Here is a 22,432-nt window from a genome sequence, read left to right as displayed (position 1 = left end):
ACCATCAAATTCATCAATTTTAGGATCAATCTGGAAATATTTCTTTTTCTCTTGCGTAAAGTTGGTCATTTTCTATCAAAACTTGATATTGTTTGAGAAAAACCATAAAAGTCAATCATAACCTAAAAAATGTCATTTCAAACTACAAAAATGTCTATTTTCTTAGGTTTTTAGGCGTTTTTGGCTTTAAAGTGGGAAAATCAACCTAATTATCTCGTCAAATTGATGAAATATTCACTATATTTATTTATTTTCACGTCTGAAAAGATTAAAATTAGTCCAAGAAGGGTTTCTAAGTCGTTTTCATAACCTCACAATTTGGTCAGAATTTTTCCAGATATTTTCTGAAAAAAAAACTAGAAAATTAAATCATAAAGAGTTGATTCAAGGCATATTATCTCCCCCTTTAGTCATTTGTGTCTCTGAAAATTCAAGTTTGTCGGAAATTTTCACAAAACATCTCTGAAACCTTTTGAACCGTACAATTCGCGCGCTTTGTTCTTCCAAAGCACGGAATCTTTGGCGCGCGCGCGCACAGAAAGTGATCTCGGTTCTCTCACGGATGCGTGTTGGTGGGTGATAAAATGCGTGGTTGAATACAGCCACGGCCATTAAAAAGCAATACGCCAACGAAGACGCCAATTTTGGCCGTCATCCCACCCGAAAAGTCTCCGCAAATTCTCTCTCTCTCTTGTGCCAAGAGAAATGGCAAAATGCGCTCCACACAAATTACCTCTGGCTTCTCGAGATGGTCAGAAACACACCACGCGAGAGCGAGAGATTTAGTGGAGAGAAAAGACAAGACAAAGTGCCTTCAAACTCCTCTGAAAATCCATGAATCTTAGCTTCTAGCGCACACAATTTCTTACACAGAAAATGCCTCTCAATCTCTATGAAGTGGATTTCTCTTGCGTCCCATTGCAGAATCTCTCTCTCTCTCTCTCTCTTGCTCTCCTCCGTGAATCTCTACAAACAGGTTTCCACCTGCCCCCTCGCCCACAACACCGCCATAGAACACTCACCTATCTCTGCAGATTGTCCGTCCTCTGGCTCTGCTCCGCGATCATTCGCCCGCCTGGCAGAATGCCGCAGCATCATCTTCATCTTCACTTTGCAGGGCCGATTCTTGTGGAATTGCCAGGGAAATTCACGCTTCTCGCGACTCACAATCCTGGCCAGAGGTTCTCAGCGCAAATTGACCGGAAGCACCATCATTTCCTGCTGCGAGAAATGATTATTAGCTCAATGATTCCTGGGAGGATTTCCAAATTCCCTCCAAAAGTCACTGCGTTTCTTGCCAATGAACTCTTTCTCTATCCCAAGGGGGAGATATTATGATCAGAAGTGGTGTACAGCTCTGTGGAAGTATTTGGAAGTGGAAGTGCTTGACCAATTCCAATGTGGTGTGTTTAAAAGTTACTTTTGGGATAAAAAGAATTGTTTTTTCACATCTTTCCAGGTTATGTTATGAATTTAAGACAAACTTTGCCACTAAAAACCCTTTAAAATCAACTCTTCTTGTGCCTAAGCAGATATGATTTGCTATTTACTGCTAACATACTAATGATATCTGATGAAGATCATAAGTTTTCAGTGTTAAACTGTGTTAAGAATGCTAAGATTGTTCATAACCTCTAAAGTGTTGTTTTAAGATATAAAATAGTCTATTTTAAGAAGTTTTTGATTGATTTTCTACTCTAAAATAGTTTTATATTCCCCAAATTTGCCTTTAAAACGTTCCAAAAAGGATTCTTTCAAGGATTCTTTTGGATATCTGAAGATAATTTTTAGGTTATATTCTAAAGTGGATCCAAAATAGCGATTTAAGATTGAATCACATCAAAATATTCTGTTTCTCTCTAGGTTTTCAAGATCATACAAGTAAAAAATGGCATCTTTTTGTGAGAAAGACTCCAAAATTTGAGGTTATGAGTCTTTAGGCTCTTGGAAAAATGTATGAAGATCCAAAAAAGGAGAAGAAAATAAGGAAAACGCATGTTCTAAGCACTGCTGAAGTGCCTGAAAGTGTCTGTGATTCTTCAGAGAAATTGTGGAAGTGTCAGGAAGTGGTGTACACTAATTGGCCATATTATCTCCCCCTTGGTGTATTCACTCTGAGCCCGACTGTAAGTTACCTGAAATCACAGACAGTTGAAGAAGCAACACAATCGTCACCATTGATATTGGAAATTTGGTTCAATGAACTGCACGAAAGATGAATACAAATCCAAATTTGATGGTTAATGACTTACTGCTGCGGCTGGTAATTCTTCCGGCCGTGCTCATGATGCTGCCACTAATGATCATGATCGTGTTGGATGATCTCTTCCACAATCTCTTCCTCACGCTCGCGATGCTGAGCGCGAGACGCGTTCGCGGACAAAGTTGAGCAAAAGCCTCCCGGCGAGCTCAAGGAGTGACAATGAGAAGGAAAGACAATTGAACAATGCGGAAACCACCGCGAAACTCACTTTTCCTCACGTGTGACAATCAAAATTATCTCCATCTTCGCCAGAGTCCGCATGAGCTTCCATTTCTGCTCCATCTCGTGCTCAGCATGCAATTGTGCGCGGCACAACAATCTTATGATCTGTCTGCGTACTTTTGCCAGCAAAATCTCACCTTCTGCACAAAAGTGTGGGATTTAAATAAATAATAATTGCCAGTGGAGAGTTTCACAAATAGTCACCGGTTTTATTTATTCAGCGTCCATTTATCAATTCCCGCCGCCAAGACACACGACAACATGTTGCGCCAGTCGCAACTCGAGAAATCCATAGAGTGCACTTTAGCGAAAATTCCCCGATAAATATATACATCAATCAAATATTGTGCAGAGAAGTGCATCATGATTGTGTGCCTTCGGCAAGCGAGAGCCTGCGAGCGCGATTAATGCACTTCAGCTCCATTAATTTCATCTCCCACTCTTCGCCGGTGATTCTCGAGGAATCACAACTAGAGAAATCCTGCCAAACTCTTGAGCTTCACAGGACATGCTGTAGCGAAAATTAGCTTAGGACACCTATGAAGGTTAGGACCAAGGGGGGGGGGGGGGGGGGGGATAATATGCCTTAAACCTGTACACCAAAAGTTCTAGAGCTTAAATTTGAAAGACTGTTTCCAAATTGAATGAATTTCTTAAGTTTCCATTTAGAATTCCTGTAAGAATCGACTTAAAAACACATTTTGGGCCTCTTTTCCGACCATAACCTCAAAAATATTACAAAGATATATTCAAAAACTCCGTTTTGAAGCATTCTAGATCACAAAATATTCGAAAATATTAGAAAGATTTGCAAATGAGCATTTTTCATTTCCACATGAATATTTTTTAGGTTTTCTTGGCGTCAAAGGTTCAGAAAAGGACTTTTAATTACTTGCAAATGCTTAATTCTGCCAAAGACTCGTGATCTTTCGGACTAGAGCGTAAGAATTGATCTAAAATCTGTCCGTAATTCGTTACATAACCTAGAAAAAATTCTTTTACTATTGATTTTGCTGGAAAATCGAAGGAAATCCAAAGAATCAAGATAGTGTGGCGGTAAAATGAGGTCTCATAAAAGGAATATTCTAAGCTTCTAGTTAAATCTTCGCTTCTTTGAGTGTCTTAGAGAACACTTTAGTGATCTTGGTTTTGTGTAAAGTTCGTATTATGCATTGATCAATGGAATTTAATATGGATTGAACTCTCACAAACTGCCGTGATCTCCTGAGAATCCCAGTTAGCGCATCATAATGTCTAACCAGCATTGACCGCAGTGATCTTTTCTCTGCTTATCTCCAATCCCAAGACGGATTTTCCGACAGCCATAAAATTGCCGTCCGCCAGCATCTTGCAATCACAATTGCTCGCATTTTCCGTCCCGAGCGTCTTGAGCGTGAAACTCAATCCGCAGCGCGAGTACCATTTTATTGACACCCACACATCGCGCTATCTCCATCGCCACCGCATTGTCGCCAAGAATCTGGCGAGTCTCCTTCGCTGCGCCTCTCGCGAGCAAATCAACTGATCAATTGCCGTGCACCTTCATGGCCACATGAAGAATGGTACAATTTCAGTGCGGTTGGCATTGAAAAGGAGGTAAATGTGTGGCCAGAGAACACATTATTGAGCGCTGCCAAGTCGCAACTATTCACGCTCGACGCCATGCAATTTTTCCCCCCAATTGAACAACAACCGAAAAATTCAAATAACACCATTGAAAACGTCGTCATTTCGCAATTGTAAATACATATTCTCTGCAATCTCACACACTTTTCTTCAAGTGTCTTAACGATATGTGCAAAATGCCCAGAAGTGAGAGAAGCAGAAAAAAAGCTCTCAAGGCTCAAGACTTGCAGTGATGCTTTTGTACTTCCTTGTATGCAAAAGTCGAGAGAAAATATGTTTTCTTCTCATTACCAGTTAATTGAGAGATCACAATGAACTGCAAATGACTTTTTCTCTTTATGTAGTATCATAAAGAATATATCTTTACGCCTTTTGCATGACTGAAAAATTGTTATTTGCATAGTCATAAATAATTTGAATTACACTTTAGACTAGACTTTGGGACGTAAACCTTCATTTTGAAGTAATTTTCTTCTAAATTTTAAATAGCAAAACGACGGGAAATTTTGAAATTTGTATTTTAATAAGCAGAAGAAGAAATTCTTTTTGTTCAGAAGATTGAGTGGAGAAAATTTCATGCTTTATGCCGTTAAACTATAAAAAGTTGACTAATATTCGTGTATTCCGAATATTTTTTCTGAGAAAATCATCTCAAATTGCAGTGAAACGCATAAAATGCCTCTTTAATAAACGTTCCTAACATAATTTTAGTCTTTCAATGAATTTTCATTAATATTTCTCGAGTTTTAGAATTATTTTACTAGAAGATTTTTAAGAAAAGTTCATGTAAAATATGAAAAGATGATTTTATAGAAATCATTTGAATAAAATGTGCTCAAAAACTATTAAAAATTTGACTTTGAAAAATAATATTATAAGTTTTTCTATTAACCTTGCTATATTTTAGTCAAAAATTTCAATAAATACCAACAAAACCACTTGAAACATTCACAAAATCATTCAAATAAAGAGCAATATTAGCATTCTCTATTGAATCATCCGTCGAAATAGAAGAACGAAGTGTTGATGACTTCTAATGCTTCTAATAAACTAAAAAGTAATAGTAAGCTTGGCATCTTATGTAGTTTTTTATTTTGTTGCTGATAGAATGTAAAATATCCTGTTCTCGGAAGACTCATTATAATTCTTCCTGGAAGCGCATTGCTTGTTGTCCGAAGAGATTACACTGCAAACCTCTTAATCAGCAGTATATCTTAAGACCACTGAAATGCCACTCATAAATAACGCGAAATTAAAAGAAAATTGCTCACTGGTGAAAGAAACCACATTAATAACGAGATTCGCGGCATGAATTTTTCTTCTTCTTTTTTTGAAGAGTGATAAAAAGACAATCAGTGCAAATTTATTGCGCGCCATTCGCTCACCGAAACGCAACAACAAATGGCACAAAATATGATCACGTATTTTTCGCGATGTGCAGAAAGAATGGCGGAGAATCCGCGGCCGCAGCTTCCTGAGCAAATTGCTGGTGGTCTCCAGGAAGAAACAATGGACATCAATGCTCAAGTGCACGAGAAACCCGTTATTCGCATCATTCTCGTTTTTTCCCTATGCGATTTCCTCATGCACAGCATAAATTTGCCCTCTTCGCCGACAAATAGCTTTGCATTAAAATTATGCATCACTTTATGCAATAGATCATTTAGTCGTTTTTCGCGCTTATTATCTCTCTCTCGAACCGGAGCTGATTTCACCGAAGAGAAGATTTAGCGAGAAAACTGCTAGAAAGCAAGTGTCTTTGCTAAACACTGTTAAGAATTGAAGAGATTTCACACGTTTTATTCCATTGTGAGAAGCGATAAATGAATGATAATATTCCTTTCTTAACAAGAGGTTGTTAATGTTGGTTTTGACTGCCACAGCATCTTGTATCTTGACTGCATCTCCGTGCATCGCGATGCAATTAATTCGGAAATCTCCAGATTGATTCCGATTCGTCGTATAAAATATTTCGTGATTCAAAAAGGACGTAAATAAATGAGAAAGAAAAGGAGTACAGAAAAAGGCTTTCTTTATATCAATCAAATCATTTTTTCTATGCCTAAATTAATCCATTTTTCCAATAGAATCCTTTCTTAACATTCTCTTTAACGCTTCTTAGGATGGATATTAGTTCATCCTTGGGCTTAAAACTTCTCCTAAGAACTCTTTCTACAGCCTAAAATGTTATTTTTCACCTTGTTTTCTACTTTACTCACTTGGAAAGCCTATTAATATCGCATTTTTGCGTCCTTTTTCTTTCCTTTTCACAACATTTGCACAAAGAGAGGAATTTGAGCGCGAAAATAAAGCTGTTCAGCTTTCTCAGCTGATCAAGTTAGAAACTATCTGCAATTAGAGAATAATCAGAATTTCTACTAGCCATTTCTACTAGACAACAGAATATCGAATTAGGAATAAAAGTAATATTAAAGTTCAAATCAAAGAACTTAAAACAGCCCGAAATATGATGAATATTAACCAAAGAAAGGCTTTTTAAATTAAAATTCGACATTAAAACTCTCATTTTTCACAGGAAAAACATTCTAAGCTCATCATAATTATTAATTTGGGATAAACATTGATGAATTGACACTTAATTCAGCTCCTAATTAAAGATTTTCGGTTTCATTTCCTTGTCGGCATGAAATTCTGAGGCATTTGCACGGAATTCAAGTTCTTTATGGTTTCGTGTGTTGCTTTAAAGAAAATCTAAACCAATTTTGCAAATATTCACAACTGCATCTGCGACATTAGCAATTCAGCAATTCAGCATTCTTCTCGACGATCTGCGAAATACACTTCGACGGGTGAATCGAAAACTATGAAAAGTCGATTTATCATAGTTTTCGTCTTATGTATTTTTGAAAAGCTTTTTATTTGTTCTTTCTGTATAAAAAATTTTGAGATTTGTATCTTATGAGAAAATAACAAAAAATCTTATTTATCTAAAAAGCACAAATGAAAAAAAATTGTCATGTTTTGCGAATGAAAAGTCAAATTTTCATTGTTACGCTGAAGAATTTTCCCATAAGAAAAATGTCTCAAAAATTGCAGTCAAATGCATAAAACGCCTTTTCAGAAAATATTCGTAGATTTTCAGAACTATTCTAAAATGTTTTTTAGACTTTAAATGAATATTTTTCATATCTTTTAAATTTTTTCACTTGAAAAAATTAGGGAAAAGTTCAAGTCAAGTATGAAAAATTGATTTTTTTAGTACTATTTTCGATAAAATCGACTCGAAGACTAATAAAAAGAGACTTTGAAAAATAAAAAATTTCAGATTTTCCATTAATTTCACGATATTTTAGTAAAAAATTCCAATAAATACTGATAAAATAAACTAAAATATTAGAAAATAAAAAATACTTTGCAATATTTACACTTTAACGGACGATTTGAAGGCTTTTTAAGATAAATTTGGTAAATTTTGCAGCGATATTGAAGCGAAATCTTGAAAATGCTTTGCTGAGAAATTGTATTTTTGGCTTTTCATAGTTTTCGATTCACCCGTCGACTTTGATAGAGATTTTGTGGGGGAACAGAAAAGTGTGTCTTGGCTAAGGGAATAAATTGTGCCAATTTGAGAATATTCTCTTTATTGATCCAAAAGAATCTTTTATATCTTTGTAATGTTTCATGTCTCCGGAGAGAAAGATCTTCCCTTTCTCTCTCTCTCTCTCTCTTTCCTCCACACATGTGATATAATGCAAACAGCAAGACAGGAATTTCCTTCTTTTTTTTTTGTAACAAAATATACAAATCCTTTTTTCTTTGCCTCCGCCCAGGATAGAAATGCCTCCCAATAAATGTCCTTCCAATCTTTTGATCAATTGTGAAATTTCTGGATGTGCCTCGCGAGTGAGTGTGGACTCTTGAAGATATTGAAGCAGAAATGGCACACGAGTTTCATCATTGCATTGACACTATCAACAACACCCGCCATCGTCGCTCCTCCATTGAGCGGAAAAGCCGCGGCGTGGAAAGGCTGGAAGCTTGTCACAGGCTGAGATCTTGTGGGTGATATTTGAGGAGTCTCGCACTTAATCTAAACATCATTTTTTCGTCACATAATTCATCATCAATATTGGTTGTATTTGATGCGAAATCAGTGATATTTGTTTGTTTTTTTTAGTTGTTTCGTGGGAAGAGAAAAGACATTTCGTCAGTAAAATATTTTCACTTTTCTTCACTATATCACCTGCATATCGAGTTCCAATTGAGCCTTGCGCTCCACCTGTTTTCTCACATCCTCAGACATGCTTAGCATCTCCGACACGGACAGCACACGCTTATTGCCAGCTTGATCGCCCGCCGATCCGCTCGCCATGGCGGCGAAGTGCTGCACAAAGTTCTGGCCAGCATCGCTCATGGCACTCTTGCTCTTCATCTGCTCCAGCAGCATGAGGTCCATCTTGCTGCGCTTCACCGCATTCTTCACGATCGACAGCCCATGGACACTCCTCAGGTGCTCATTGAGTGTGTCAGAGTCGCCAAATGACTCATCGCAGCTCTCAAAGTAGCAACTGTGCTTCCCTGATGCTGCCGATCTACAATAGGACGACATTTTCAGCCTTCGAACGAGAGGCGAGAACATTGAATGTCTCAACATCAACTCTTTCTCATTCACATTTTGCTAATTTAGCATCGCAAAAGCTCAAGCATATCAAGCAGAAGAAGAGTAGAAAGAACCGATTTTTGGATCAATTCCCACTCAAACTGGGGAAAGTTAGAGATGTGTGTTAAACCCAAGCGGCCAATCACTCGCCAGTTGAGATCATTAACATTGTGATTATTGAATAATTTCTTTTGAATATTTGTGATTAATTTTACACAAAAATCCTGAATATTTTTTGATTATTTTCTGAATATTTAATCAAAATTTGAATATAATTTAATGATTGTTAAAATTCGGAATATTCTAATTCATTTATTAAAAATAGTCTTTTATATTATTATTTTATTCAATTTTTTTTTTAATAATTTTGTAATTTTACTTGGAAAAATAATCATTTTTCGATTATATTTAATTAAGAATATGCTTATTTTTCAATTTTGACTAGGGAAAATAAATATTTTTTTATTAAATCAAAATTTGATTTTTTTTTTAATTTTACTTGGGAAAAAAATATTTTTTTTTTAATTCAATTCAAAATTTGATTTTTTTTCTTATAATTTTGTAATTTTACTTTGGAAAATAATTATTTTTTGATTGAATTTCATTTAGAATTTGAATATTTTTCAATTTTACTTGGGAAAATAATCATTTTTTTTTAATCATTTTATTAGAAAACATTAAGTTTCCTCAAAAATCGCCTTGTGATTTGTCCCTTTGAGTTAAACCAATTTGTACCGTCTAAATGCGAAATATTAACCCAAATTAATGCATTTTCTACAACAAATCAATCAGAAATTCATGACAAATATTAAAAAATCCTTCAACAATTCTGTATTTCCCATAAATCAAGGCAATTTTACGGGTCGTTGCAACTTTACACTTTTCACAGCTTATATTGGGGGCCGTTTGGCGGCGCTAGTGTAAAGCACGAATGAAATACGAACGCGAAGACGTTTATTTAATACAAATTTCAGTTATAAAACCAAAATTTCTTTCCGGACACTTTAAAATTGCTGGTGTAAAATAGTTTTAAGGGTAAAATATTCCAATTTGAGCCTAGTTTTGTGGCCATTTTTCTCCAATTAGAATCATAAATTACTTCCAATTTAAATGTTATCGAAATGCAACTGAATTATCCTGAAAAGAATCGAAAGACGTCCGGAAATGTGCCCAAATGGCAATTAAAATCCTTTAAAAATGTGTTTATTTACATAAAAACACAATAATTGTTTCTATTTTTGGTATTTTCGTGGTTTTCACGTAAATTTTTCGACTTTCATAATCATACTTTTGACAGCTTATTTAAAATATTATGAAAATAACGTTGCAACGACTCGTTAGTATGATTTCGTTACAGAAATGTCTTGCATAGATTAATCAATCTGTGATTCTGGCTCTAATTTCCCAGTGCGAACATGAAAAATATTCGCAATAAATTCCTTTTATTACGAATTTACTAATTATTAACTCGTATTTTAGCAATTCTGTTTTAAAAACTGCTTTAGCGGGTATTAGAGGGCTGTTTTTCCTTATTCAATTCGAATATTAAACATTTTCTTCACTGAATTTCAACATTTCTCAGTTTTAGTGAGAATCAACTCAATATATCTCTCTGGAAAATGCTAGTTTATCGTGCGCAATGCAATTTTGCGGGAAAAATGTCTGTTGAAATCTCACCTCTTCACAGATATTCGCTTCGGTTGGTGCGCCATGGAATGATGGGCTTGCATGTGTCGAGTCAAGTGATGTTTGACCGTGAAACCTTCGCTGCATCCGTCAACTGGACACGCCAAATATCGCCCATCGATGTGACGCTGAATGTGCTTCTTCAGCAGCGGCTCCTGGTTGAATGACGAACTGCACATTGTGCACTTGTATCGGAACTCCTCGTGCATCTTCATGTGATGCTCCAGATGGACAAATTGCACAAATTTCTCCTCGCATCGCGCACAAGCATAGGGAAATTCCATGCCGTGCGTCCGGAGGTGTTGCTGAAGGTGGGATTGCTGCTTGAACGTCTTCTCCGGACACTGTGGACACATGAAGCCACGTATGCCGGTGTGCAGAGCCAGATGCTGATTCAACTGGCTCACCTGGATGAATCGCCTGGGACACTGATTGCACACATATTGCTGAATCTTGTGATGCGTCTTCATGTGATTGTTGAGATTCGTCACTTGGGCGAAGGATCGCCCACAATCAGGCTCAATGCACACAAACGGTCGCTCGCCAGTGTGAAGACGTCGGTGGTTGTTCAGATTTGTCACCTATGCGAAATAGTCATCATTTCACACATCTTCTTAAAGCGATTACAGACTTGCTGATGATCCACGAATCGGCGCGAACTCGGATCAATCCTTCGTGGATGAGCTTTGAGTGTTTAAAGGTCGGATCAGCGATAAGCCGTGGCTGAACTGGCGCTAAACACACTCAGGAGTTATTCTTCTTTGTCGACACTAGCGACAATTGATTTATTTATTTGTTTATTTTATCAAAAATCGTGAAATTTCCGTTGAAATTGCGAAAATTGATGATTCGCAGAAGAATTTAATGATTTTATGGTGAAAACACAGCATTTGTAATTTGTAATTTGTCCACGATCATCTCTTTCTTCCCCACGCGTATCGTGTATTTTTCTTCCTACTCGCACAGTGGCTGTCTCGACATGTCAGAGTCAGACGCTGACAGAGTAGGAAGGAAAATACACGAAACGCGAGGGGAAGAAAGAGATGATCGTGGACAAATTACAAATTACAAATGCTGGTGTTTTCACCATAATAATCCAGGAAATCATTTGTAAGAAATCCGCCATTTTGCGCCTTTTCTGAGTCGCGCAATGTTTCGGCGCATTTTCGCACGAGCGCGCTGCCGTCGCGAAGCCCTGAAAAATCGGCTGAACCTTCGATATATCGAGGGATTATTCGCGTTTTCTCCTGGCTAAGCGAACTGTCAGTCACTCGCGCTCTCGCTTATCCTCCCGTGGATCATCAGCAAGTCTGTAATCGCTTTTATGCTGCAGCATTTCTTCCCAATCACAACATAAAATCAATCTATCTAGAGTCTAATAATTGTGACACTCACTTGAGTGAAAGCTTTCCCACAGTCAATGCAAACGTATGGCCTCTCATTTGTATGAATTCTCTCGTGATTGCGCAAATTAGCAGCTTGAGTGAATCCTGTGCATAGAATTATTGAACAGCAATTAAGTACAGAAAAACAGGCAACAAAAAGTCCCGCCTTTGCGAGTCTTCTTCTAGTTTAGATGCTGAAGATGAAGAACAGGTTTCTTTCCACACAAGAAAGCGCTGTTCAAGTGTAATAAAAGCAAAAACAGCACGCATTTTTTGCAATGTGTTCTAAAAAAGAGACAAGGAAATACTTCTCACCTTTCTGGCAATATGAACACACATATTTCTTCTCGGCTGAATGATTCCTTATGTGATTGAGAAGTGAGGATTTCCTCCCGAACGTCTTGTTGCACAGCGGACAAGAGCCTTCTTCACCGAAAAGCAGTTCATTCTGCAAAGTCAGAAGACAATTAATAATTTCACATTTCGATTTCCACAAAATGCAATTGACTCACGTCGATATTCTGAATTGTCTGCTCCAAATCGAACGGAAGCTGCAAGAAAACAACAGTTTTTTCCTCAATTAATTACTCAGTGAGCACAAAATGCTAAGATCTCAAAGTTGAGATTTATTTAGCTAATTTCATTGCTTTTTTCTGCTAAGTTCTTAGCCAGGAAAACAGTGTTTTCCTCGGTTTTTCGCGGACAAAAGCGCAGGTAAATTTCATTTATCATATTAAGAATATGAAGAGGAAAGAGTGGAATGGATGAAATTCTTGACAGAAAAAAACATAAAAAACTGAAGGAATTCGCAGAATTTGTTGTAAATTTTCCGTTTTCCTGTCAGAATAAAAGTTTTTTTTACTAAAATCGCATTTTCGCGCCATTTTCCTTCAATTTTCACACATTTCTCTTTGGTTTCCTAAAAACTTTCAAAGTTTTTATAGCATTTACAACATTTGGAATAATTTCAAGCCCCCAAAATGAAGATTAAAGCTTTAAAAAGAATTTAACGAATAAAAATTTAGTGAAAGAAAAGCATTTCCGGCCATCAAATTGCGTTTTTAGAGACAATTCTTGAAGAAATTGAGGAAAAATTGCTGATAAAAAGCTATAAAATGAAGGAAAATGCTGGAAAAAGGCAAGAAAAGTAGCGAAAAAAACGAATTGAAGGAGAATCGAAGCCGCGACACTTCAAAATCTTGTCCTAAATTCTCTAATGTGGAAGATTTTCGCTGGAATTTGTGCAAAAATCTTTCTCTCTAAGACGATTTCGCAGACACAATTTCAAATAAGTCTCAAAGGGAAAGAATATTCCGAAGAATGGATGGAATGGATTGGAATAGATCGAATGGAAAGGAATGGAAATTTGAAGAATGGAAACCACTTTTCACCCACTTGAGCAACCTTTGGCGATTCCACATTGTGTAAAAGCAGAAAAAATGGAGAATAACTTTTGGTGCTTTGCCCAGGCTCAATTCTAAAGATTCTTACCCAAATATTTTGGATCTTTATATTAATATCTTCTATTAATTGCTAAGAAAATTGTTAAAAAATTAGCTAATTTGTTTGAAATTGCTGTGTTTGTAACGCTTTTGAGTTTCTTCCATCGCTCAATACTTCGCTTTAGCACTTTTCAGCTGAATTTGCTGCTTATTTTTTAGCTTTTCCGTCTCGCCGGGAAACTCCTCTCGTGAGATTTATAATTGCGCGAAATGAGATGCATTTTCCCGCCAAAATTTCCCCTCTTCAACAGGCAAACGCGATGTGCACAAATATAAAATGTCATTAGCATTGTTTTGCGGCCAGAGACCGCTTCGCGCTGCCCAGAGCAAAATGCACAAGCAACTAATGTAGCGAGACAAAGTGAGAGAGTTTATAAATATTCCCTCGCGAAGGGAAGAATTTCTATCGTCGTCTCTGCATTTCATCTCTCCAGCGCTTCTTCTCTAGTTTGTCGTTTTTGCTGGCGAAACCATGGCGCAAAGAGATGCACCAACAGCAACAGCAAAGAGGCCGAGAAGCGCGCTTCATTGTGCCGAGAGAGAATTGCAATTGCATTCCGCAGAGGGCAAAATAGGCGACTTACATTTTCGTGCTTTTTGGGCGTGTGGAGAATCTGCGACTGCTGCATTTCCTGCAATGGCCAGAGAGAGAGAGATTGTTCATGAGGGGATCTTGGGGGCAAATCCGGGAGTCTCACTCACAGTCACTGCGCTCATGTCTGGCGGCGGATGTGGCGCTGTGGGCGCCGCGGCGGGTGTGAGATGTGAGATTCCTGGTGGAACGCTTCTCGGCTGCGTCGTAGCACTCGGGAGCCCCTTCACGGCCAACTGCTCGGAACACTTAAGACACGACGGAATGGGATAGCCCGGAACTTGGAACAATTGCTGCAAGAGGCACAGAAAAGCACAGAAATCACAGGAAAATGCCGCTTTTCCGGGGGATTCGGCAGTGATCTAACGCCGCGGAGAAAATGTCTGGAGGAATCGTCGATAGAATCAATTCTCTCCGTCTTTCTTCAGCGCACTTCTGTATCGAGAGAGACATCACAAAGCGAAGCTCTTACAGCACTTTTTTTTTGTTTGTATTATTATTGCGCTCCTTCTTCGTCGTTTTTCTTTCTAGAGAAGAAGTGTTGTTTTTTTTTTTGTGGGTCTCGGGCCTCTTTTTTCCCTCTCCTTCTCACTCTCTCTCACTCTCTGCGGCCTCACTGTGTTGTATTATTTTTGTCTCCCCACCCCGCGGCGCGCAGCGCAAGGAGAGCAAAAAGAAGAAGACATCGGCGAAGCTTGGGTAGAAGAGAGGAGAAAAGAAAACAAGCCGAAGACGGAGAGAAAAAAGCGCCCAACATGTCCGTGGAAGGAAAAGGACAAGGGAGAGCAAAAAATCAATATCTCGCCAAGGAGATGCATCGTTACCTCGGACTGTTGGAAGCAGACACCGCACAGATTGTCCATGATCCACACTGCATCTGTCCTTTTGTTTATTTTCCGCACATTTTTCACGCGTTCATTTATATTTCACCCAGAGCACACTTCCATACACAAATCGCGCACACACCGTGAAAAAATTATCAAAGTGTCAAACTGGCCGCTGCACCTCCTCATCATCCCGCGCGCCATCTCGCCACCAGCACGTCACCCACGCGCGCGGGCGCGAAGACTTCCCGCCAGATCTCGCGGAGCGCGCCAAACGCGACGCACAGAGATTTTCTCTCGCCACTCTCGCGTTGCGCTCGGTGAAAGAGCTGTGAACGCGGTAAGCTGCGTGGCCCTATGACACCACAGATTCTCTAAGTAGCCTTCAAGGTCTATTTCATTAGCACCCACACCAAAAATGCCACTTCAATCACCTCAATTCAGGTTCTATTAGTGGAGATGAGTTCAAAGCCACTGCTTTCCAGGGATTTTTTTTAGTTATAACAAGGGGGAAATAATACTGTCAAATACGGCTTTGACAGTGCTTAAAACATGCGTTCTCCTTATTTTCTTCTCCCTTTCCGGTACTTTATTGTTACGGCTTGTGGCTCACCTGTAACAAGGATAATCTCAATCCCAGCCTTGTAGCCGAGAGCCTGAGATCCCGAAGATAACGAAGGGGTTGAGGAGGATGATGATGAGAGATGGCACAGTGACTAATAACTATTAATTCAATATTTATTGCTTGATTAAATATAAGTGTATTAACTATTCGGTGGCTTTCTCAGAAATGAGTGGAATTTTCCAAGAAGGGATGCCAGATGGGCATTCTCGTTGCGTTTCTTACGCCATTTATGGGCTGGTACCCAACATTTATAGATTTTTTCAACCACCTAAAGTATCATAACCTCAAATTTAGGAGTCTTTGACCTAAAAAAAACGCAATCTTTTACTTGTGTAACTCAGAAAACTTACAGAAAAACCGTATATTCAAGAAATATTTGAAGTTTACAGTGGATATTTTGATACGATTCAATTTTTAATCACTGTTTTCGATTCCCTTTGCAACATAACCTAGAAATAACATTCAGATATCGAGAAGAATCCTGTGAAATAAGCTTATTAGAGTCTTTTAAATACAAATCTGAGGAATATTACTCTTATTTACACCAACAATAAGCACAAATTTGCTATTTTAGAGTAGATATTCAATCAATCAGCTCGTAAAGAAACCATATTTTAGAGGTTATGGTCAATCTTAGTGCGATTAACACTTTTTAACCCTGAATACTTGTGATCTCCATCAAGTTTCATTACTATTGTGCCAATAAATTGTGAATTATACCAGTTTAGACGCGAAAATTAATGATTTTTGAGGTTATTTAGTGACAAAGTTTGTCTTAAATTCATCACATAACCTAGAAAGATGTAGAAAACAATTCTTTTTCTCCAAGTATTGCGTTAATTTCTTCTGAAAATATTGAAATACTTTCACTTCCAAATACTTCCACAACTGTACACCACTTCTGACCCTAATATCTCCCCCTTGAGTTAGAGTGTCTTCGTCAGAAGATGTCCTATGAGAATATAGTGCAAGAAAACTATCGATTCGATCGCTTGATTCACTGCTCGTGGGCTCGAGGCAAGAAATGGAATGAAAGCATGGCAATATCAGTGGCCAAAACAGCCTCTGGCGCGGCGAGATCGCGGCTCTCGTCAGTGGCCACGATGAGGAAACCAAGTGAGAGGCCTTACCCACTGCGTTGCTCAACTCCCGCCAACCTGCACCTCTCGCGCGCGCGGATCACATTCTAATCGCGGCTCGGCGGCGGATCATTCGCGCGATTGCAGAGAGTATTTTTTCAGTTGTCTCTCGGCCGCATTCTCAAGCACATCGCGTGCGCCTCTTGCTTGCACAACCGATCGCGCGAAATTGATTTACCATTCGAGCCACTTGTGTGACCCACAAAATCCCTGTGCAAAAATACAGTGACACACAATGCAGACGTTTCTCAATGGATACAGTCCTGGTGACGGTTGGTGTTGTTTTCTGCTCGCAAGATCAGACTTTATCAGCACGCTCAGTTGGAGATCGAGAAAATGCTTCTCTTTCTCCGTTGTTTCTCAAGATTCCCCCGGACTTTTGTCACTTGGGCGATGTGTTGAGGGGCACAATAAAAAATGAGTGAAATCTCGGAGATATTGGAATCGAGTGAGGAGGAAAGAAGACAAGAGATGTGGCAGTATTTAGTGATTTTTGTACTTTCACTTTTTCACTCGCTTTTTTTCGAACTCCTCTGACTTCATGTCACGCGCCGAAAATCAACTTTTCGAGTGCAAAAATCTTTTTTTTTGGAGAATATTTTGACAATCGCGACGCGTTTTTTGTGTGTGTGTGAAAATGAGCAATATTTAATTAGCGTCAAGATGATTTTTCCACACTTTCGAGTTATTCACACGTTCAGTTACAGTCAATATGTGCTCTTGAAAGTTTATACACGGAAAAAAAGCACTCATTTGACTTGATAATATTTCCTGCGAGCGCGCGCAGATATACAATAGAATAAAATTCCATATTTTATTTCAAAGTCACCTCCAAATCTATCTGCAATATAACTCGCCGATAGGGATTGAAATGTGCGTAAGCACAGAAGCTCATTTGGCCTATTTTTAGCGACAAATAAACAGATCGCGATCTTTCTTTATTCCCAAAGCAATTTGCACATGTTTTGCATCGTTTAACTCTCAAGCTCTACACTGTAATGATCTTGTGGACATAGTTTTCTGCACAGTAACTGCATTATTATTATTATTTGCTTGCTAAATGCATTTGCCAGTGACAATTTCCACTTAAACACTTCCCACAAGACGGACGTGAATTCTCGAGAGAGAAGCAAAAAAAAACCACTCAATTGACACGCTTTAAACTTTCCCAAAATTCTTTTTATTTCTCTTCACCTCTTCAGCATCTGAGAGCCAATCAGACGCGCATCAGTACCTCAGCAGACTTCTGAAGGATGGAGCGAAGAAAGAAGTGGACATCGATGTGAATTCGTATGAAATCAAATTGCCCTCCTTCTACGATAAAGTCAAGTATGAGAGGTCAGTAAACTCAAAATTCGCAATTACTCTCAAATCGCTCTTCGCTGCACTTTTCTTCACGCTGTTTTGCCTCTGGCCGAGCACACAACAGTGTGTTTCTTTGTATACAAAACACAAAGCGTCGTACGCAAAAAAGCGTATAATTGTCGTCTAAGAAGAAATCACGAGAGTTTCTTCTGTGCTTGATCGCAAGTGGTGACGATTTGATCGCTGAACCGCGCGCGTCAGGTCATCGCGGTAGAGGAAGAAAGGTTGCCGGCCAGCTCGTGTCTTTCGTAAATGTGAAACCAAAACGTGCAAGATGCAATTTGAATACATTTCTTCTTCTTTTATTTTGGGGAATTCCCGAAAAGGCCCACGTGCAGAGCTCTTTCTCTCTCTCTCTCTCTTCCAATGGAGCTTTTTTTGGATTGATGGAAAAGAGATTTCTCTAAGAATTGAACACGAGTTAACAGTTTTCTTTTTTTTTGAATATCTGTGTTAGATCAAATATTAATTGATTGGCCTTTAATTGGAATCTTTTCACGGGTTTTCCCATGCAATTTTGCTCCCAATTCACAGTTTTCTCTTATCAACCGAAGAAAAATGATAGATTTTGACAAGAGTTGGCTCAAGTTGTGCAAAAGTGGATTCAAAATTCATTCCATTCATTCCCTGAAATATTCTTCGAAATAATCACAAAATATTCCCTCCATTCGTAATTCGAACTTGTGTTTTCGAAATTGTCCAGACTAAAAGACTTCCATGAGTGTCGCGGGTTCAATTCTCTTCCAATTGCGTTTTTTTCACAACTCTTTTACACTTTTCTTTCCTTTTTCGAGTATTTTCCAGCATTTTTCCCCTCAATCTTCGCCTAAAACACTTTCTAACACTAAATATAATTGCCTTTTTCTCACTAAGTTTTTCCTCTAACAATCTTTTTAATGCTTTAATGTTAATCTTCGACCTAAAAGTTCTCCTAAGAATTCTTTTTAAAGCCTAAAATGTAATTTATCACCTTGTTTTACACAAAATTCGTATGGAAAGCTGTAGATATTGCATTTTCGCATCTTTTTCCTTTACACATTTGTGTTCAAGAGTTCGAGTCTAGCTTGCGGCAAGTTTTTTCACATATTATCTTGTTTTGGACTTTTTTCTATTCACAATTTAACCAATGCGTTAATGCGTAAGATTTAAACAGCTCCCAATAAATAATTATACGTCACAAACATCAACAGTCAGACGTCGATAGACGCAATCGACGCTCACAAAAGCATGTTATTATGAGCGAATAATGAATATATTCTATATATTCTACCTTAAATGATAATGTAAATGCTTTAATTTTGGCTTCACAGCATGTCTTTCGAGATTTAAAATTGGAAAACTTAATGAATCCATTCCGGATATTCTTTATTATTCCAGCTGGAATGATTTGTTCATTCCTCACTTGAGCAATCCTCAGATTTTTGATTAAATTGCATCCGCCATGATAACGATGATTTGCGAGAAATTTCACCTAAACCATAACTTTCATTGGCAATTTATTCAGATGGTAAAATATGCTCTACTTGTGTTCGATCACTTGACTGAATCTCGCCGGCAAATATCAATAAAGCCAGTGTGCAATTGTGTACAAAGCAGCAGAAAAATCCGAATACAGTTAAATTCTATGGAAATTCACACTTCTCAGCGATGATCCATTTCGCTGCTCATCGCAAAAAAAAACAGACTCTGGGAAAATTATGCTCCGTTAAATTCATTCACACGCTAATTGTTTTTTTGCCATTTGCAGGGCGAGGAAGTTCTATTTCGACAACATCTACGGCTTCTTCATCTCGAATCTCACCGGCTTAGTGTCCATTCTGGCCATTCAGTCCATCCTCAAGGTGCTCATTTGCACGAAGCAATCATCAACGCCAAAAACAGCCTATAGACGTTACTTAGCCACCATTTTACACGTAGTCAACTTCTATTCAGCAAATCCCGATGCAAATTCCAAGTAAGTTCAATTTTCCCAGCGAACACCGTGAATCTGCTTCAGAATGCTCACATTTCAGCACAACTCCTAAGCGACTATCGCGATCGCAGCGGTGGTTAGCTGAAACTGGGTAATGGCGTCGTAGAAATGTCAAAGTGAGTGCAAACTGAGATGCAGAGACTGTCAAATATCGTTTAGAAGTCCTAAAAACCGCAAGCAAGTGCATATAAATGCGGTCAAAGACAACTTTTATGGTAGAAATTGGAGCTATTCTATTGGCCACAAATGAGTTTGGTGAATGAAGATCCAAAGGGAAAGACAATTTTCATTGTATCAATTAATAATTGCGAGATGACATCGGTTTATATTCAGGTCATTCGTTGAACTCACATCTCTCAAAGTCAGGTGTGGTCATATTTCCCATCCGTAGAGGTTGTGGTGAGCACTTAAAGACGGTGGAACACTTCTTGTGCAACTATCTTATGCACTCAAGCCGAAGGTTTGAGATTTTTCATAAAGAAACGCTAACTATTGAATGTAATGAAAGGGCGATAGTTCAAGATCTTACTAAATTTATGAATGCACTTGAAGTTCCGATATCATGGGGGAGGTTGGCATTTATGTAGCTAACTCCTTCTGCCACCCCCTCTCGCTGCATCCCCTGCTCCTACAGTCAAAGCGATCGCGATCTGACTAACTGATTTGCGCGTTTCTCCGCGTCACCCTCAGTGCTGCCTCTACCGTCAAATAATGCTAACAGCGAGATTCTCGTCAGAAGGAGAAGACCGCCATGACAGTGGCATTCCCGCCACAACTTCTCCAGGGATACCAATTAGGGGAGTAGTTTAGGGAATTTTAATTGCATACTCAAGTAATTGCTTATTTCCTGAGTGATGGGAGTATATATCTATGTGGTGACATTAAGGGCCCAAAGAGTCTATGTGTCTGCTTCCACATAGTCTAGAATTCCTGCTCCGCTTTTTGCTTTTATCGCGAATTGTCTCAAAGTCTCAAGTGCGCACTCGCTAGTGATCAGAAAAGACGCATTTTCCCCATTTTTCCTTGCCTCTTTAGCAGGAAATCGTCATTTTGGATGATTGTCTCAGTGGCAATGCCTAAATATTTAGGAAATAAAGTCAAATGTGGAGCAATTTATAGCGCCAAATTGTGCTCAAAAGGGTCCAAAGGACTAAACTCTTTTTTTTATATGGGAACTGCTCGATTATGAGCACTTTTGACTCTGCAGATTTTAGATCAATGTGTTCGCTGGGTTATTGAGAAATGTTTGTGATTTTCACAATTAACATCATTTTATGGACATTCTTTCTAGATGCTACAAATCAATTGCGGCTGTGAGAAAGAAACACATCAAATCGTCGAAATACGCTGAAAAGCACAACAGCGGATCGATAACGCAAAAGGACATGGCATTGACCCAATTCGGCTTCCTTGGGTAAGTTCTAAGCGCGATCGCAATCGTGAATGAATCTGATTTTGTGTGCAACATCTGCACAGATTTGTCCTGGTTCAGCCCAAAATGATGGGCATCCGTGAGAATGGGGAGAACTTTGAGGCTCTCGTTCACCTGTGGCGCGTCGTCGGCTACATGCTGGGCATCGACAATGAGTTCAACATCTGCACAGACTCTCTGAGTACAACCTTGCCGCGACTCCGACTGATGGTGGCGGAAATACTCGTGCCTTGCCTCAAGAATCAGCCGCCGCACTTCCACGAGATGGTGCAGTCCATGATCGAGGGTCTGTGGTGCTTCAATCCCTTCCTCACCACCCCAGCCTTCACCTATCTCACCTACCGTGCCGCCGGCGTGCCTGGCTACTACTACGGCAAGGAGGAGCAGGCGCTGGAGATGCAGCGCCTCAAGAACACGCCCGATCGCGCGCCGGAGAACAGCGACAGCGACGGCATGAGTCCGACGTACAAGAAAATGCCCTGGTGGAGTCGATTCATCGTCGGCTTCATCATCTACATCCTGGAAACTCTGGTCTACGGAAGCACCATCTTCCGATGGATCTTCAACTACAACATCACATCGTCTCTCTTCATCATCAAGTGGTTCCCCTTCTTGGCCTTCCCAAAGTTCGGCTTCCGCGCGTCTTACGTGCGAATTCTCAATGACGCCAACTGAACATCCGCACTGCAAAAGCCACCCAAGAAGTTTATTGCCAATTTCCCTTGATAGATTTTAGCGCACGCATTTCTGTACATTCGCATAAATCTTGCCTCGTGTTTTTTTTAAGTTATTCACCCCGAAAAGTACCAGTTTTTAAAGCATGGAAAAGCTTCCATAAATGATTAATGAGTATTTAGTTTGACGTAAACTATGAAATTGAGCAATAAACTTCGTGAATTAATCCCCTCAATTGCACCCTTAAAGCGATTACAGACTTGCCGCTTATCCTCGAATCGGCGCGAACTCGGATCAATCCTCCGTGGATGATCCTGTAGTATGTAAAGGTCAGATCAGCGATGGTTTGTTCAGCTGTCAGTTGATTTGCATACTTCAAAAGCGTCAAAATTTACGTTAAAATTGCGAAAATTGATGATTCGCAGAAGAATTAATTGAATTTAATAATCCAGGAAATCAATTCGCAAGAAATCCGCCATTTTGCGCCTTTTCTGAGTCGCGCA

At 39.0% G+C, this 22,432-nt stretch overlaps 2 protein-coding genes across 4 annotated transcripts; one reads left to right on the top strand and one right to left on the bottom strand.

Annotated features, from left to right (window-relative positions):
• Positions 1-7,699: 7,699 nt before the first annotated feature.
• LOC132258293 (gastrula zinc finger protein XlCGF26.1-like) lies at positions 7,700-14,928 on the bottom strand. 3 transcript variants are annotated; one of them, XM_059755545.1, is made up of 9 exons: positions 14,722-14,924; positions 14,008-14,190; positions 13,890-13,937; positions 12,316-12,354; positions 12,119-12,251; positions 11,814-11,908; positions 10,410-10,999; positions 8,316-8,688; positions 7,700-8,162 (listed from the first exon to the last, which is right to left on the bottom strand). In XM_059755545.1, exons 1-9 carry the CDS (start codon positions 14,758-14,760, stop codon positions 7,944-7,946), a joined length of 1,719 nt encoding a protein of 572 aa, XP_059611528.1. In that variant the 5' UTR covers positions 14,761-14,924; the 3' UTR covers positions 7,700-7,943. The 3 variants fall into 3 exon arrangements, with proteins under 3 accessions (XP_059611528.1, XP_059611529.1, XP_059611530.1); XM_059755546.1 differs by having other exon boundaries at positions 7,701-8,162; positions 8,316-8,664; positions 14,722-14,921; XM_059755547.1 differs by having other exon boundaries at positions 8,001-8,162; positions 8,320-8,688; positions 14,722-14,928.
• A 1,642-nt stretch (positions 14,929-16,570) lies between these two features.
• On the top strand, positions 16,571-22,155 carry LOC132257968 (uncharacterized). The gene is made up of 5 exons (XM_059755050.1): positions 16,571-16,757; positions 17,688-17,823; positions 19,598-19,804; positions 21,114-21,236; positions 21,299-22,155. The coding sequence occupies exons 1-5, from the start codon at positions 16,721-16,723 to the stop codon at positions 21,927-21,929; spliced, it is 1,134 nt and encodes a 377-aa protein (XP_059611033.1). The 5' UTR covers positions 16,571-16,720; the 3' UTR covers positions 21,930-22,155.
• The last annotated feature ends 277 nt before the right edge of the window (positions 22,156-22,432 follow it).

Source organism: Phlebotomus argentipes, unplaced genomic scaffold, assembly GCF_947086385.1.
Source record: "Phlebotomus argentipes unplaced genomic scaffold, Phlebotomus argentipes genome assembly scaffold_4, whole genome shotgun sequence".
NCBI classification, from domain to species: Eukaryota; Metazoa; Arthropoda; class Insecta; order Diptera; family Psychodidae; genus Phlebotomus; species Phlebotomus argentipes.
This window is presented reverse-complemented; position numbering and strand designations above follow the sequence as displayed.

Coding starts and splice junctions, on each gene's coding strand:
- LOC132258293 (XM_059755545.1), bottom strand. CDS start 14,760: ATGGACAATCTGTGCGGTGTCTGCTTCCAACAGTCCGAG. Junction 14,191..14,721: donor TCTGCTTCCAACAGTCCGAG/GTAACGATGCAT, acceptor TGCCTCTTGCAG/CAATTGTTCCAAGTTCCGGG. Junction 12,252..12,315: donor AGACAATTCAGAATATCGAC/GTGAGTCAATTG, acceptor CTGACTTTGCAG/AATGAACTGCTTTTCGGTGA.
- LOC132257968 (XM_059755050.1), top strand. CDS start 16,721: ATGCAGACGTTTCTCAATGGATACAGTCCTGGTGACG. Junction 17,824..19,597: donor GATAAAGTCAAGTATGAGAG/GTCAGTAAACTC, acceptor TGCCATTTGCAG/GGCGAGGAAGTTCTATTTCG. Junction 21,237..21,298: donor ACCCAATTCGGCTTCCTTGG/GTAAGTTCTAAG, acceptor ACATCTGCACAG/ATTTGTCCTGGTTCAGCCCA.